Here is a 16,786-nt window from a genome sequence, read left to right as displayed (position 1 = left end):
GCCGGCGTAAATTCTCTCTGAATCTGCCCCAATGTTTTGCTTTACAAATAAAGACCACATTTATCCTCACTTCTTACTCTGGTGTCACCGTATCACTCACTGACACACAAAGAGCCCTCGAAAAAAAGGGACAATGAAAACAAAGCCCAACCCCTCCACATACCATCCAGAAATGAATAAATCAATGTTTGCAGTTGGGCTTATGTCACCTTTACAATATATATGATGAAATGCCACAACTTCTCAAGTGTCTCCAGCTAGCATTATAATCTAAGTTGGGGGTCTGATTGACACTCACCTTTCAGGGATCTTCTCTGATGGAAGACCTCCAAGGTAGAAGTATTGGGAGGTCTCTAGATTACCTCCATCATACTCCACTGTGAAAACAGTCGTTCTCTCCAAGCGTACAAAGATTTTTTTCTTAAAGGCCAAGATAACTTGTATCTGCAAGAGAAGCCCCGCCATGGTGTTATCAGATAAAGCGTTATTCCTCTTACTGTACAGCCAACAGAACTCTCTCTAATTTTCCGGGTCATTACAAATGCCATCTTACCGCTTTAGTACTGGAACTGCTGACAAACAGCTGGGTGGATTCCATGGGCTTGGCCTTCTCTGTGCCTCTTCCAACATTATAATAAAGGGTCAGCTTCCCCTCCTGAGCCGCAAGGCATAAAAATTGATCCTAAGAGAACCAAAAAAATAAATATCTTAAACCTCAGACATGAAATATGAACAAAGCGTATACATATATGAAAATACTATAGTGTGTACTTGTCTCTATCCAAAGCACTGAGTGTGATTTCTCTCTGCTGCCTCGTTCCTCTGTTATCAGCATGAGTCACTTCTGAGGCCCCGTACACACGTCCGAGAAACTCGACGGGCAAAACACATCGTTTTGCTTGTCGAGTTCCTTGTGAAGCCGCCGAGGATCTCGCCGAGCCAAGTTTCCTCATTGACTAACGAGGAAATAGAGAACATGTTCTCTATTTGGCCCGGCGAGATCCTCGTCGGTTTCCTCGGCCAAAAGTGTACACACGACCGGGTTTCTCGGCAGAATACGGCTCCGATCGAGTTTCTGGCTGAATTCTGTGTGTTCGTGTGTACGGGGCCTGACAGGTTTTCCTGACTTCAAAAGATAGATGGTGACAGAGAGGAAAGCTCCGGCACACAGCCTGGGATTCATATCCTTAGCTCAAGATGTTTCCTGTGTACTGTGAGGAGGGATATGTGTCCCATTCGTCCAATCAGGGCTTAGAGCTCCCATCATGGTTCTGCACTGTGAGACCTCAAATATCTTCCCTCTGCTGCCAGAGCTGAGAAAAAAATCCTTTGATCTGTGTGTTTAGAGCAATCCACTGATACTCCATAGAGACTGGACTATTTACTACCATACTGTTGGACTCACAGTTGGACTCGCAGTCCAGTGATGAGGCCCCCCGGAGGCTCGCTCCTCTCCCCCTCCTCTCCACCATCATCGTAACTGTGGGCACCCGGCTGTGCTCTCTCCTATTGGCCAGCTGATCTTCTGGGACCTGAGTTGTGTCCAAGAATATCGCTGGCAGGGAGGAGCCGCCTAGGACGGGAGGAGGAGTCGCCTAGGCTGACAAAAGAAGGAGGAAGTGGGACACTAAAAAGAGGGTACACACTCCCCCCAAAAAAAATGACATGCCAAATGCCAACTTTTAGTGTATCTCTGGTAATTTGCTAGAAGAGATCGCTTTTGAACGTGTACATTACATGCATATTTAGTCATTTCTATCAGTCTTGTACTGTATTCCTATAATTGTAATAGTTTGTATGTACAGCATTTTGTTTAGTAAAAGCACATTAAAGTGGTTCTAAAGCCAGAATTTTTTTTTTTTATCTTAATGCAATGTATGCATTAAGATAAAAAAAAACTTTTCTGTGTGCAGCAGCTCCCCTAATACTTACCTGAGCTCTATCTAGATCCAACGATGTTGTACAAGAGTCTCGGCTGTCCGGGACTCTCCCTCCTCATTGGCTGAGACTGCAGTGGACACCATTGGCTCCCGCTGCTGTCAACCAAGGTCAGTGAGCCAATGAGAAGAGAGAGGGGGCGGACACACAGAACAGCAGTTCAGCTCGGGTGCCCCCAATCGCAAGCTGTTTGCAGTGGGGACACTCAGAAGAAGAGAGGGGCAAGGAGCGCCAGCAAGGGACCTAAGAGGAGGATCCGGGCTGCTCTGTGCAAAACCATTACACAGAGCAGGTAAGTATAACATGTTTGTTATTTTTAAACAAAAACAAAAACAAGACTTTTTAATACACTACAGAGGTTTCAATGCTTTCTTGCTTCTACCGAAAAGCACAAAGTAAAACAAAATAACATCCATCTTTCTGTGTATCTGTGATGCAATAGCTATTGAACTGGTTGTGATGTCACTCAGTACATTCAGCTGCTACATATGGAAAAAAGGTGCTTACCTCGGCATCGAGAAAGAAGATAATGCCGTTATAAGAAACCAAACGGACATCCATCTCAAATCTCTTGGATACTCCTGAAAGGTTCTCCAGCCTGACCTGAGCATAGCCAGCTCCCTCAAAGTAGGAGCCATCAGTGACCCACGGGTCTCCAGTAGATTTAGACCTGGTAAAACAGAACCACTATGAAAAGAAGCAGGAGCAATCATATTGTAAAATTCCCTAAATAATGTTTTTTTATGCCCGTGTAACAGGAGGTACTGGGACATTTTAGAATATTGTTGGGCAACCACAGATCTCTAAATCAAATAGAACTTTACATACAACCAGGGCCGGCCTTAGGTGTTCAGGCGCCCTGTGCGACATAATCCTGTGGTGCCCCGCCCCCCAAATGGCCCCTGTAAATTAAAGTATAGAGTGGTATTGGGACCGCTGGGGCGATTTAGGGCAGGTTGGGGCAATATAAGGCAGGTTGTGGTGATATAGGGCAGGCTGGGGTGGCATAGGGCAGGATGGGGTGGTATAGAGCAGGGTGTGGTGGCATAGGTCAGGTTGTGGTAGCATAGGGCAGGTTGCGGTGGCATAGGGCAGGTTGCGGTGGCATAAGGCAGGTTGCGGTGGCATAAGGCAGGTTGCGGTGGCATAGGGCAGGCTGGGGTGGTAAAGGGCAGGCTGGGGCTTGAGCGCCCCCACCTCTGTGGCGCCTGGGTGAACTGCACCCCATCTAGGATCGGCCCTCATGTGACTCACATTCTGTGAGCTGTGTGTGCCACACAGCGCCCCCTGTTGCCCATGGCGCCCTGTGCAGCCGCACAGCTCGCACACCCCAAAGGCCGGCCCTGCATACAACCTTCATATGTAGCAGTATCTGTCTTTATATCTGTGTCCTGTCATCACCTGCACAGCAGCACTTACACTGGGAGAGGGAGGGGCTTTACTAGAAGCCAATCAGGCTTTGCTGCACACACATATGCTCTGACAGGAGACAGCAGAGTGAGCAGAGCTGATGACCTAACAATGAATTGCTGCTTCAGTTGATGTCCAGGCAGGCATGGAAGTGACACCACTGTACACTTTAACTGGTGGAGTCACTCTCTTGGCAGTGATGGCAGAGGTGAATGAATTGCAGACATCACTGGAAAGCACTACAAATCCTTTGGGAGATAAACCAGATCACATACGTTTACTTCAACTGTGTAAATAGCTTTTTAGATACATTTGGCGTATTATCATTTATTATGCCTCCGCTATTACCTGGAACTAGTAGCTGAGACTAGATTTGGAGGTTTGCCAATAATAATGTACAGTAAAACCTTGGATTGCGAGCCTAATTCGTTCCAGAAACATGCTTGTAATCCAAAGCACTCTTATATCGAAGCAAATTTTCCCATAAGAAATAATGGAAGCTCAGATGAGCCATTTATTCATAGATCCTTTGGTCTATAGTCCATATAAAAAAAAGACGTGACAGGTTGTGTAACCATAAAATGTCCATCCACAAATGGAAGCCTCCACAAAGCAAAATCCAACAGGAGCTACAGAGTATAAAAGAGGAGAGAGGCATCCGGGGTAAAGATGTCCACATGGACGGTCCACCGGCTCTCACCGCTGTCAGTCTATAATCATGACCGGGAAGACTACTCTGCAGTAGAGCGATCTGAAAGCGAGGCTTGAAGCACTCATGGAGCGCAGCGTGGAAGGGAAGACGTCGATGGCAGTGAAGAGAATGGTCTATGTGGACGGCTTTACCCCGGACGCCTGCATACTTAGATGTGCCTCTTTTAATTATAAACCATGGGCGGACTGACCATTCAGGCACTGCCCGAGGACCCCATGCCACTAGGGGGCCCCATCAGGGTTGCCAGCCTCAGTAAAACCAGGGACAGTATGTAAAAATCTGTGTTTTAGAAAAAATCACAAGATTATAGCTGCCCCGCCTCTCCAGTACCTTTTCTGTGTGTGTGTATTCTGTGTGTGTATATTGTGTGTCTGTGTGTGCATACGGTTTATGTATACTGTATGTATTGTGTGGCCCCATAATCTATTGCCTGGGAGGCCCATAATCTCCTATTGCCCGGAGGCCCCATAATCTCCTATTGCCAGGAGGCCCCATAATCTCCTATTGCCCAGAGGCCCCATAATCTCCTATTGCCCAGAGGCCCCATAATCTCCTATTGCCCGGAGGCCCCATAATCTCCTATTGCCCAGAGGCCCCATAATCTCCTATTGCCCAGAGGCCCCATAATCTCCTATTGCCTGAAGGCCCCAAAATCTCCTATTGCCTGAAGGCCCCAAAATCTCCTATTGCCTGAAGGCCCCAAAATCTCCTATTGCCCGGGGGCCCCATAATCTCCTATTGCCGGGGGGGCCCCATAATCTCCTATTGCCCAGAGGCCCCATAATCTCCTATTGCCCAGAGGCCCCATAATCTCCTATTGCCCGGAGGCCCCATAATCTCCTATTGCCCAGAGGCCCCATAATCTCCTATTGCCCAGAGGCCCCATAATCTCCTATTGCCCAGAGGCCCCATAATCTCCTATTGCCCGTAGGCCCCATAATCTCCTATTGCCCAGAGGCCCCATAATCTATTGCCCAGAGGCCCCATAATCTCCTATTGCCCAGAGGCCCCATAATCTCCTATTGCCCAGAGGCCCCATAATCTCCTATTGCCTGGAGGCCCATTAATCTCCTATTGCCCAGAGGCCCCATAATCTCCTATTGCCCAGAGGCCCCATAATCTCCTATTGCCCGTAGGCCCCATAATCTCCTATTGCCCAGAGGCCCCATAATCTCCTATTGCCGGGAGGCCCCATTATCTCCTATTGCCCAGAGGCCCCATAATCTCCTATTGCACAAAGGCCCCATAATCTCCTATTGCCCGGAGGCCCCATAATCTCCTATTGCCCAGAGGCCCCATAATCTCCTATTGCCCGGGGGCCCTATGAGTTGTCAATCCGCCCCCATCATCAACCTTGTGAGTTGCTCAATGTTATACCTTCATTAAATGTAACCATATTGCTACACTTAGAGGCGCCTCTCTTCTCTTTTATACTCAGTTGTGACATGACGCTACTCTTATATCATGACATCGCTTGTATCGCTTGTATATCAAGTCAAAATATAATTTAAAATGTTGCTTGTCTTGCAAAACGCTCTCAAACCAAGGTTTTACTGTATTTCTGTTATGCACAATAAAGGGGCATTCCAATATAATTTTTAAAGCATGCAGCCAGTAAGGGCCATAGCCCGCAGATTGAAAACAATTTGGCACTGGCAGTAATGAGATACGAATAAGGAGCTCTTTTGACAAGTGCCCGAGCTGCTGGATTTAAGGCCCACTTTGTAGTGTAAGGTGTGAATTGATATTAGTAGGAGAACAATGGCTTCTGTGTGTGTAGTTATGTGTGCGCCATCCATAGAGATAGACTAAAACCAGACTGGCACTGTTCAGATACGTACCTGGCACATGGTTTATCCTTTGCCGTGTCCAGCTGGAAGGTTCTCTCAAAGTCGTACAGGCTGATTGGCTTCTCATTGAGGGTATCCATTTCTATACAACCTTTGAAGTTTGGATAATCCAGTGAGGAAGGAGGCTGCAATTAGATTACAACATTGTTGTATTGACATTGGCAGAGCCTGGCGGCAACATACGCCAAGAGCTAATCACACTTTATTTTGTTGTTCAGGCACCAAGTATTGTATTACAAAGGAGGCAAAAATCACTTCATATTTTTTTTTCTCTATCTGCAGGGCCAGATTCTCGTATCCTGGCGTAAAACTATGCGGGCGTAACGTATCTCGTTTACGCTACGCGGCCGCAAGTTTTACGGGCAAGTGCTTGATTCACAAAGCACTTGCCTGTAAAGTTGCGGCGGCGTAGCGTAAATCCTCCGGCGCAAGCCCGCCTAATTCAAAAAATCCAGGTAGGGGACGTGGATCATTTAAATTAGGTCGTACTGCGCATGCGCCGTCCCTAAAATTTCCCGACGTGCATTGCACTAAATGACGTCGCAAGGACGTCATTGGTTTCGACGTTAACGTAAATGGCGTCCAGCGCCATTCACGGACGACTTACGCAAACGACGTACATTTTTAAATTTGAAACGATGGCCAAACTTAACATTGGTTGCCCCTCATATAGCAGGGGCAACTTTACGCGTCGCAAATGCTACGGAAACTTTGTAAATTCACTGCGTCGACCGTGCGTACGTTCGGGAATCTCGCGTAAATAGCTAATTTGCATAGACGGCGGGGAAAACGACGTCGGCGACACCTAGCGGCGGGGGAAAAAAAATGCATCTAAGATCTGACAGCGTAAGAGCCTTACGCCTGTCGGATCTAATGGATATCTATGCGTAACTGATTCTAAGAATCAGTCGCATTGATATGCCGGGCCAGATTAGGATTTACGACGGCGCAAATTGCCTTGCGCCGTCGTAAGCCCTTTGAGAATCTGGCCCAAAGAGTTCAACATAGACTAGAATTTCAATTTATTTTCCTATGGCAGACTTGTTGGAGCAAAGGGTTGTGGGTAACAAACTGTATAAATTCAAACTTAAGTATAATGCAAGCAGAGAGAAAAGCAGCAAGAACAGAGAGAATGGTGTGGCGAGGGAAACCATCAGCTACAATAAACAGGCTACGGGCATGTCATAACCCGATATCACAGTTCAATCTGAGAAAAAAAAAAAAAATCTAAGAGATGAAACTTAAAAGGAGAATTAATTCTGGGCAATGGAGAATGAGATAAAGTTCTGAGAGCGCAGTGGATCGTGAGATCTGTGCCAATTAGCCATTTACCTTGAAGCTTGCTGGGTAGCCGCCGACATAGAAGACCACTTTCTGGGGGTCCAGGTTCAGCAGTCCCTGCTCTCCACTTGCTTTGCTGTCTCCTTTGATCTCGTGCAGGCTGTCCTTGGTGACAAAGATAGACATCTGGCCGTACTGCAGAATCCTGTCGGGAAGGGAGAAGACAGAGATGGTAGCACAGGCTGCTTTCCATAACAAAGCCAGGACAAGACATGGGAGGATAACCAGCAGAATACAAACTTCCACATCACAGAAACCTCTCCTGTTTTATTAAGCTTTAGCTCTGTCCAAACGCCTCCTACAGACTCCAGGTGCTCATTACCCAGCTACCCCCCAAGGTTTCAGGGGGACTTCTCGCCTGCAACTCAAGTGAAATTCAGCCCAAAACTTTTTCTTTTTCGCTTTGGCTAAAGTTGGGAATAGTAAAACTTCTTTCTGCCAGATGTTCAGTGCTGGCTATGTCTCCGTTGGAAAGATTTCAGCTGAGTTTTTAAACAGAATTCTACTTTATTACATTCTCACATCCAGATGGAAGAAAAGTACAATAAACTACTGTAACGGTCAGGGGTTAACACCGTTTGCGATCTTCCATTCCACCAACCCAAGACAGCTTATCCGACACTCCAACAAACAGGACCCCAGAATAAGGACGAGACACACAGCTCTGTTCTTTCTGGTTCAAATGAAGGAATCCTTTAATGGTACACTCAGCTTGTTATATACAGTTAGAAGCATGCTACAGGGACAATGAAACTCTCCACCCAAACCATCACACAATGGGCCTTTAACGAGTTCCCCCTCAATCCACGTTCCAGACAGACATTCTGGCACCGCATTTAGAGGAGTTTTACTACAGCTGACAAGTCACATTCCACATCTTATCATCAATAGACTTTTCACACAAAACAGTGTCATTAGCATACACAATGAAATGGTCTGTAGAAGCAGACCTAATTAGCACAATGGACACAGAATGCAATGACAGCAAGACACTTAAACATCCCACAATAGGCAGCCAGACTGGCTACCAAGCTCCACTTCACATCATCACAGTAGCAGACTTAATTAGCATCTCAACAGTCTATGAGACATTCTTATTGACCTGTTGGGGGTCAGAATAAACCACCTGTAATATGTCAAGATCTCCTGCAATACATGAATTATCATTAATGTCCCATCTCATGTATTCCGAGATATCAGTTCTCAGTCATCCTATGCCCCTAAGGGATGACCCTAGACCCAAGAGTCATTGGTGAAGCTGACACAGGAGTACCCCCAATCCTTCAAAAGTCTCTGGGTGTCACGGGCCAATTCGTTACAACTACCATTGCGTTTTTTTTGGGGGAAATATTACATGAGATTGGGATCTGATGTCACGACGCTACACGTGCTGGCCGGAAACATTGGATTGTTTTAGATGCCGATATGCTTGTTTTTAGGGTTGAAAATGTGTTTGTCAATTTCACGTATATCACAACGAACAATATAAGAAGTTACAGTCTAGCGACAGTCATAGCTACACTTAGAAAATTAGTCAGCCCAATGGCTATTGCACACAATTGGACTCCTATTATCAAACAACACAGTGCTAGGATTGACGACTGTCGCACTGTTACAAGGAGTAATTCTGGCAGGAGAGCCTTGTTGTTCCTAATAAAACCATATGTATGAAATATTAAGAAATAATAAAAATATTAAGGTAAAACAAGGTTAGAAAAGGGAAAAAAAAAGAAAAAGAAGAGGGGAGAAGCGACCCAGGGAGGGGCGTGAATTGAAACAGAGAGGAAAAGTAAAGAAGGAAAAACAAGGGAGGAAGAAAAGAGAGAGAGTCATGGAAGAGCGGAAGGGCTGAAGTAATTATAGGATGGAGGTTGGATGACCAATGGGTAGATGGTCTTAACCCATCCCATGGTTAGGTTGCGTGTTAGGATGGTCTTGTCGGGGTCGACAGCATATCCGTGAGGGTGTCTGAGGTTGTATTTATCAAAGGTGTCATTTTCTAGCACCAACATCTCGTCCATTCTCATAGTGTCGTTCATAATCGAGACCCACCATGACAAGGGAGGAGTGGTGGTTGTCTTCCAATATGATGGGATGAGCTGTCTCGCTGAAGACATAAAAAAACAGAGGTTCCGTTTCTGCGATGGTTTAGACCCAGGGAGTATCGAGAGGAGAGCAATCTTTGATATGCTCGTTTTTAACTTATGAAATGTGAGTATCCTGGATGTACTACTTGGAATAAATTCATCCTGTTTTGATATACTGCACCATGAGGAGTTGCTTTCTTTTATCTTATGCATGAATTTATGGATTTTATATGTGAGGATCATACGAGATACATTTGCCTGATAGCTGAGTGGAGTCGTGACCGTATTGTGGATACATCATGCATGTTAGACCACCTATAATCTAGTGGTCCATTGCTTGCGGTAAGAGGCCTGGTGTGTTGGTGTCCGGTGGAGGATTTATTATTCACCTTAGCCTGCTATATTACACTCTGGGTGATTCCAGTTTGGGATAACGGACCTCTTTTTTTGCACTTATCAGTGGACTTTCCTGTGATTTTATTTATCATCGGCGATGCATATACCCCCTATTTCCATTTGTTTTATTGTTACCAACAATTTTATGTCAGCTGCTCTCGAGTATCTAAGCGCAGTGACTATTATTTGTTTTCTAAGATTACATTTTTGGTTATGAACATTCTAATAAACATTTTTTGGCCTAATGGTAGAGGAGACCAAATAGCTTTTTTTTTTTTAATCGTTTTTATTGAAAATATTTTTAAGTTTTAAAAAAACAAGAGAAAAAATATGGCAAAAGTTACACTTATAAGAGGAATATTTTTATTATTTTTATTTTTTTTCAGACTTACCTAGGTGGATGCTACATTTGTCCCCCGCCGGCTTGGAATCACGCTTACCTTGGTGGATGCAGCATTGGTCCGATGCTGCATCTGTCCCCCCGCTGAGAAACAAGATGGCTGGAGAGCGGGCTCGAATAAGCACAGCGCTGGATCCCTGGACAGGTAAGTGTCCTTTTAGTCAGCATTTAGGCTTCATTTCCATGGACGTTTTTGGACGTTTTTACAGCCACTTTTCTGAGCTTTTTTTGCAGCTTAAAAACGGCTCTCCATGTTAGTCTATGGCCTCATGCCCACCATGACGTTTTTGAGCTGTAGATGGCTGAGCTTTTTTTAAGCTGCAAAAAAAAAACAGGACCAGTGCGTTCTGAAGCTCCAGCCTTAGAGCTGTAAAAATGCCAGACGTTAAAAAATGCTCAGAAAACGTGCAAAAGCGCTAAGAAAAAAGCTACCGCAGCGTTTTTCAGCTCCAGCTAAAAAAATAAAAAAATACATGGACAGGCGTTTTTAAGCTGTAAAAAAGGCTAAAAAAAGTGGCTGTAAAAACGTCCATGGAAATGAAGCCTTACAGGATTTGTAGCTGCTGACTTTTCTTTTTTGTTTTCTAGGGTGAAGAACTGCTTTGATTTGAGTAGGAATCGACCTTAAAGTGAAAGTAAACCCCCCTATTGTTTTGAGCCAAGGAAGCTGCCATCTTTTATTCTGTTTAATCTACAACAGCCATGATTCTGCACATGTGATCAGTTATGACACCAGCCATTGGATGGTTTAACAGTTTGGTCGAGAGCACAACCAATGGGAGTGTCACATTTCTGGCACGTGCCGTAAATGAAACTGTTGATGGATGGGTTTACTTGCGCTTTAAAGTCTGGCTTTTCCATATTAATCTGTGAGGTTTATGATTACGATATCAGTAACGCCAGCATTATAGGGCATGGTTTATTCCTGTCTATAATGTTGGTGTTACGGGATACTGACCAATCCAGCAAGTCCCAGTGCCTCTTGAATGTGACTTTTTTATTAAATTGAAGTGTCATTCTAGCAGATAAAGCAAATAAATCCAACAGGAAAGCACATATATGGAGGCTATTTTTCTTCCTCTAGGCCTCCTAACTAAGCTATTCTGAGTTAATACTAGTTGGAAGTAGGTTTTCTGGTCTGCCCAATCGACATTTTCCAGCAGGTTTTCTCATGCAGTGATAACCTGCAGTTTCAGTGTATTAAATGCAATGACAGCCCTGAAAATAACAGCCGCTGTGAGTGTAACACATGCTAAGAATAATGACAGCTGCGGAGATTTCAGTATAGGTTTCGGCACACAGAGATTGCCTTGAAAATTAGGCCCTTACAGTTCCGCTGTAGGAAACCTGTACAGTAATAAAGTAATAAACGTGATTCCTATTTCCACTGTTAATGTGGGAAATAAACTGCTCACCTCTCTATGACGACGGTGACAAACTGCTCTTTGATGTCCTCGTTAGCTGTCAGGGCGGTCGGCTCCTGGTCCCCCAGACGATAGATACACTGCAGTCTGTTACCTTTCAGGAGCAGCCCAAAATAATCTCCTTCACCCTGTAAAGAAAGATTGCCAAATAATAACCAGTGGGAAGTCACCTTTTTATGTCCTCTATAATTCTCAGATATGGTTGCTTTAATATGCATGGAGTAAGGCTCGCCATACATTATACAATTTTCCTTTAGATTGACCAAAACCATATAATAGGAGGTCAAACCTAAACAACTGTAGAACAAAGGATGGATCCCATGCAGCTGCACATCAATGCAGTCCCACCGGTATTGGAAAGAACGGCAGTCTCAGTCTGGGCTCCTGCCAGGCAATGCCCCCTACGCGTTTCACTCCGCCCCTCGGTGGTTAATCAGAATTAAGCTCAGAGGGGTGGAGTGAAACACAATGGGGGTGTGGCTTGGCGGGGATTCATTCGAATACCAGTGGGACTGCATTGATGTGCGGCTTCATGGGATCCATCCTTTGCTCAACAGTTGTATGGAGTCAAGACAAGCTCCTTCCCTGGTCAGCGCTCACAGCAGTGGGCAGAAGATTGCTTTACCTTGTAAAGGTACACATTTTTCATTACCGGTCAAAACGAAACACTTTTAATTTGTATGAAATCAGGCAGGCCCCTTGCACTACATAGCTGAAGGTAAATTTAAATGGAAACCGAATAAGAAAATTGTATAATGTACGGCCAGCTTAACGTTGTCTGGCACACAGAGTGAAAGAAATATTGTATTCTTAGGTTAATCTGAAACTGACAGACTGGGAACACTTCATCTTATTATGATTTGCTGCAAGCACAATCGCTCCTTTCTTGATAAAACCTCTACAAAGTGCAACTCCAGTCTAGCTAAAGCCTGCAAAATTAATATAAGTTAATATAATTACAGTGGGCCATATTCTGAGTATAGTTACGATGGAGTATCTCAGGATACTCCATCGTATCTCTCTTTTTTGGCCCGGCGTATCGATGCAAGTGATTCTTAGAATCATTTTCGCATAGATACGCTGTAGATCCGACATGTGTAAGTCACTTACACTGTCGGATCTTAAATGTAATTACCCAGCCGGCCGCTAGGTGGCGTTTATGTTCAGGTCTCATTTGTTTATGCAAATGAGCCTGATACGCCGATTCCCGAACGAATTCGGTCGCGTAACCGTCGCGTAACCTTACGCCAGTCCCACGTACGCCATGTTAAGTATGGCGTCAGGTCCGCGTCGTCTTTTCCCGTCGGGTACGCCGTTTCCCTAAGTCTTTCTTGAATACGACTTTACGTCAATGACGCACACGTCGGCGTCATTGACGTTTTACGCCGAGAACTGGAGCATGCGCACTGGGCTATTTTAAGCCCGGCGCATGCGCAGTTCGTTCGAATCGGGGGCACGCTTAATTTAAATACAAGCCGCCCCCTTGGATTTACGCGGGGATACGCCGGGCCAATTACACTACGCCACCCCAAACTACGGAGCAAGTGTTTGGGGAATACAGCACTTGCTCCTGTAGGTTGGGGCGGCGTAGTGTAAATGGCTTACGCGCCGCCCGCCTAAAAAGTACCAGAATATGGCCCAGTGATTGTAATGGTCTGTTTTATTTTGTTGCTTTTAATTAAAATAACAAACATGTCATACCTACCTGCTCTGTGCAGTGGTTTTGCACAGAGCAGCCCCGATCCCCCTCTTCTCAGATCCCCCAAGAGCGCTCCTGACTCCTCCCCCACGCCGAGTGCCCCCAGAGCTTGCTTTGGGGGCACTTGTGCATGCTCGTTCCCAAGTCTGTCATGTGCCTTTTACTGAGGAGTGGCTTTCGTCTGGCCACTCTACCATACAGGCCTGATTGGTGAAGTGCTGCAGAGATGGTTAATCTTCTGGAAGGTTCTCCTTTGTCCACAGAGAAACGCTGGAGCTCTGTCAGAGTGACCATCAGGTTCTTGGTCACCTCCCTGGCTAAGGCCCTTCTCCCCCAATCGCTCAAATTGGCCGGGTGACCTGCTCTAGGCAGAGTCCTGGTGGTTCCAAACTTTTTCCATTTAGGGATGAAGGAGGCCACTGTGCTCATTCGGACCTTTAATGCTTCAGAACCCTTCCCCCAGATCTGTGCCTCCATACAATCCTGTCTCGGAGGTCTACAGACAATTCCTTGGTCTTCATGGCTTGGTTTGTGCTCTGACATGCACTGTTAACTGTGGGACCTTATATATAGACAGGTGTGTGCCTTTCCAAATCATGTCCAACCAACTGAATGTACCACAGGTGGACTCCAATCAAGTTGTAGAAACAAACATCTCAGGTCGGGTTCACACTGGTATGACACGACTGTTGTATGACTGTCACCCTACTTTGCCCTGCGAAATTGGTCCTACATCGGTCCTACATCCATCTGACTTGAATGAACAGGATAAGATTTTGCTCTGACTTTGAGATAGTCCGACTTGTCCTTTAACCAATCAAAATAATCCCAGTGTGACACATTTCTTTTCCTGCTGCTGTAATCACCATGTCAGATGTCACAAGTCGGATGGTTAGGACGAGGATCCCACTTTAATGATATTAAATGGGCTGAAAACGGACCAAAGTAGTGCAGGAACCTTTTCTAAAGTCGGACCAACTTGTGTCGGATCAGTTAAGACGGCTCTCATAGGGAACCATTGATTTGTACACGCCATGCGACATGAGCTCCCAAAGTCGGAGGGTATGTCGTACAGGTGTGAAGGGTGATCAGTGGAAACAGGATGCCCCTCAGCTCAATTTTGAGTGTCATGGCAAAGGGTGTGAATACTTATATACATGGGATTTTTTTTGTTTTTTATTTTTAATAAATTTGCAAAGATTTCAAACAAACTTCTTTCACGTTGTCATTATGGGGTATTGTTTGTAGAATTTTAAGGAAAAATAGGATTTTTGTACTCACCGTAAAATCCATTTCTCTGAGTTCATGGACAGACACAGCAGCATTGACCTTAGGGTTATGTACCTTTTCTCTAGGAGAGACTAGGAGTCTCTCCTAGAGAAAAGGTAAATAACCCTAAGGTCAATGCTGCTGTGTCCGTCCATGAACGAAAGAGAAATAACGAATTTTAAACATTTTGGAATAAGGCTGCAACATAACAAAATGTGGAAAAAGTATATTATCGCTATATTCATGAATACAGAGCTCTCTTTTATATGTGACTGGAGTTCAGCTTCCCAATACCCTGACACAGACATATGACAGGAAAAGCGGGAGAGACTACAGAGGGAAACAAAACTTCACATATAACAGACAGCTGGAGGCGCTGGTCACCATAATCCAATTATATGTTCATAGGAAGGGCACTCAGTGTTTTGTAGTGATGTGTTTATGTAACATGGCCAACTTGGATAAAAAAAATAAGTATTTCTGAACATTCCTCATTAAAGCGCTGACTGCGTCATACTTACATCTCCATGCCCAAGGAACATCACAAAGCGCGTCTGTTCACCTTCGGCCTGACGCTTCTTCTTGCTCTGCGGTGTTGGGTTCTGTATGTGTAACTTCAGAGACGTGTAGGCAGACAAGTCATGGAGGTTGCTGGGAGTGCGGAGCTGGACCCCGGAGCTGCCATTAAACTTCACAGGAACTTTAACCTACAGGATTAGCTGGGATTAGTTATCGCTCATATCAATGTGTAGCAGCAGACATGAAGAGAACGAATATTATAAAAGTTAGACATTGCTATTTTCCACCCGGCTCCTTTATTTTTCAGTCAAGGGATGCTGGGTGGGATGGCAGCCAAGAGGGCCACCTACTGAGCAAACATCAACTGCTTCATCAGGAAGACTCAAAATAATGAAACGCTATGATTAGGGTGATATCCAGAAAACTTGCATTTTCAGAATGGCAGAATCCATGACAGGTTTCTTTTAAGATCCACTGAACCTTTACTGACCTCTGTAAGAGATCAGCTGTGGAAGAGTCTGGTGTATGAGCCAACCTGATATTCCCAGTTCTACATAGGAGAGCTTACCCCAAATTGGACTGTATTCAGTGAACCCCAGCACCCTCTGCATCTGTTTGCCCTTTTTCCATATTTTTTTAATTAATGTAATGCTGCGTACACACGGTCGGAATTTCCGACAAGAAAAGCTCGATGTCGGAAATTCCGACCGTGTGTAGGCTCCATCGGACTTTTTCTGTCGGAATTTCCGACAACAAAAATTTGAGAGCTGGTTCTCAATTTTTCTGATGGGGAAAAGTTCTTATCGGAAATTCCCATCGTCTGTAAGCAATTCCAACGTACAAAAAACATGCATGCTCGGAAGTCGACGCATGCTCGGAAGCATTGAACTTCATTTCTCTCGGCTCCTCGTAGTGTTGTACGTCACCGCGTTCTTGACGGTTGGAATTTTGTGTGACCCTGTGTATGCAACACAAGTTTCAGCCAACATTCAGTCGGAAAAAAACCCACGTTTTTTTTGTCGGAATTTCCGATCGTGTGTACGCGGCATAAGAGTAGGCGCCATTCTATTCTATTTATGAAATACCCATGCCTCCAGTCCCATCAGAACAGTTTCCGCTCCAGTACCAATCAGCATTAACCATGCTGATGAGCCTACCGGATCATAGGCCATGCAGCCAATTAGATGCTGCATTTGGGCCGCAAGATCGTACAACCAAGGACTGGGCACGGCCAATCCTCCACTATCTTTAGTGTACTGTTCTAGTTAAAACCTGGAGGGACCAGTGTTGCCAAACTGATATTCCAAGGTGATAAATGAGCATGGAGGCACTTTAGGACTAGACTGGGGCATGGAACACTTCCAAAAACACACTACAATCTGCAACAACTGGAAAACCAAACAAAATGCCTACCACCTCTGCCCACCTTTATAGCATTATTAGTTCTTCAAAGTCCACGTAGTAAAAATAAATTGTTTTCTTTCTGATTCTCATTCCACTCACCTTGCTGGCAGCATCTCTTGCTTGAGAGATCAGCTGACGGATTCGCTGGATACTGTCCGAAATGCTGCCATTTTGTCCTTGGCGGCCCTCTAGCTTGTTGAGTTTATCCAGAAGTAGCGGGATGGTGTTCTCCAAGTTGGACACTAAACATAGGGAAGAAACAAAGAGGGAACCTGTGTTACTTGATGTAGTTGCAGCTGTGTGACACTTTAACATAGGGGTGCCCAACCACTGGCCC

The 16,786-nt window shown here is 45.1% G+C and overlaps 1 protein-coding gene across 2 annotated transcripts in view; it reads right to left on the bottom strand.

Annotated features, from left to right (window-relative positions):
• Positions 1 to 16,786, bottom strand: part of LAMA5 (laminin subunit alpha 5) — a 217,036-nt gene that overhangs the window by 21,388 nt on the left and 178,862 nt on the right. For both annotated transcript variants that reach the window (XM_040330485.1, XM_040330486.1), the window contains exons 60-67: positions 16,549 to 16,691; positions 15,048 to 15,233; positions 11,550 to 11,686; positions 7,243 to 7,396; positions 5,902 to 6,035; positions 2,446 to 2,608; positions 554 to 682; positions 299 to 444 (exon numbers count right to left, since the gene is read on the bottom strand). In XM_040330485.1, the coding sequence (XP_040186419.1) occupies positions 299 to 444; positions 554 to 682; positions 2,446 to 2,608; positions 5,902 to 6,035; positions 7,243 to 7,396; positions 11,550 to 11,686; positions 15,048 to 15,233; positions 16,549 to 16,691 (1,192 nt within the window). The remainder of the gene's footprint in view (positions 1 to 298; positions 445 to 553; positions 683 to 2,445; positions 2,609 to 5,901; positions 6,036 to 7,242; positions 7,397 to 11,549; positions 11,687 to 15,047; positions 15,234 to 16,548; positions 16,692 to 16,786) is intronic.

Source organism: Rana temporaria, chromosome 12, assembly GCF_905171775.1.
Source record: "Rana temporaria chromosome 12, aRanTem1.1, whole genome shotgun sequence".
In the NCBI taxonomy this organism is placed as follows: Eukaryota; Metazoa; Chordata; class Amphibia; order Anura; family Ranidae; genus Rana; species Rana temporaria.
Note: the sequence above shows the minus strand (reverse complement) of the source record. Positions and strands in the feature narration are given on the sequence as shown.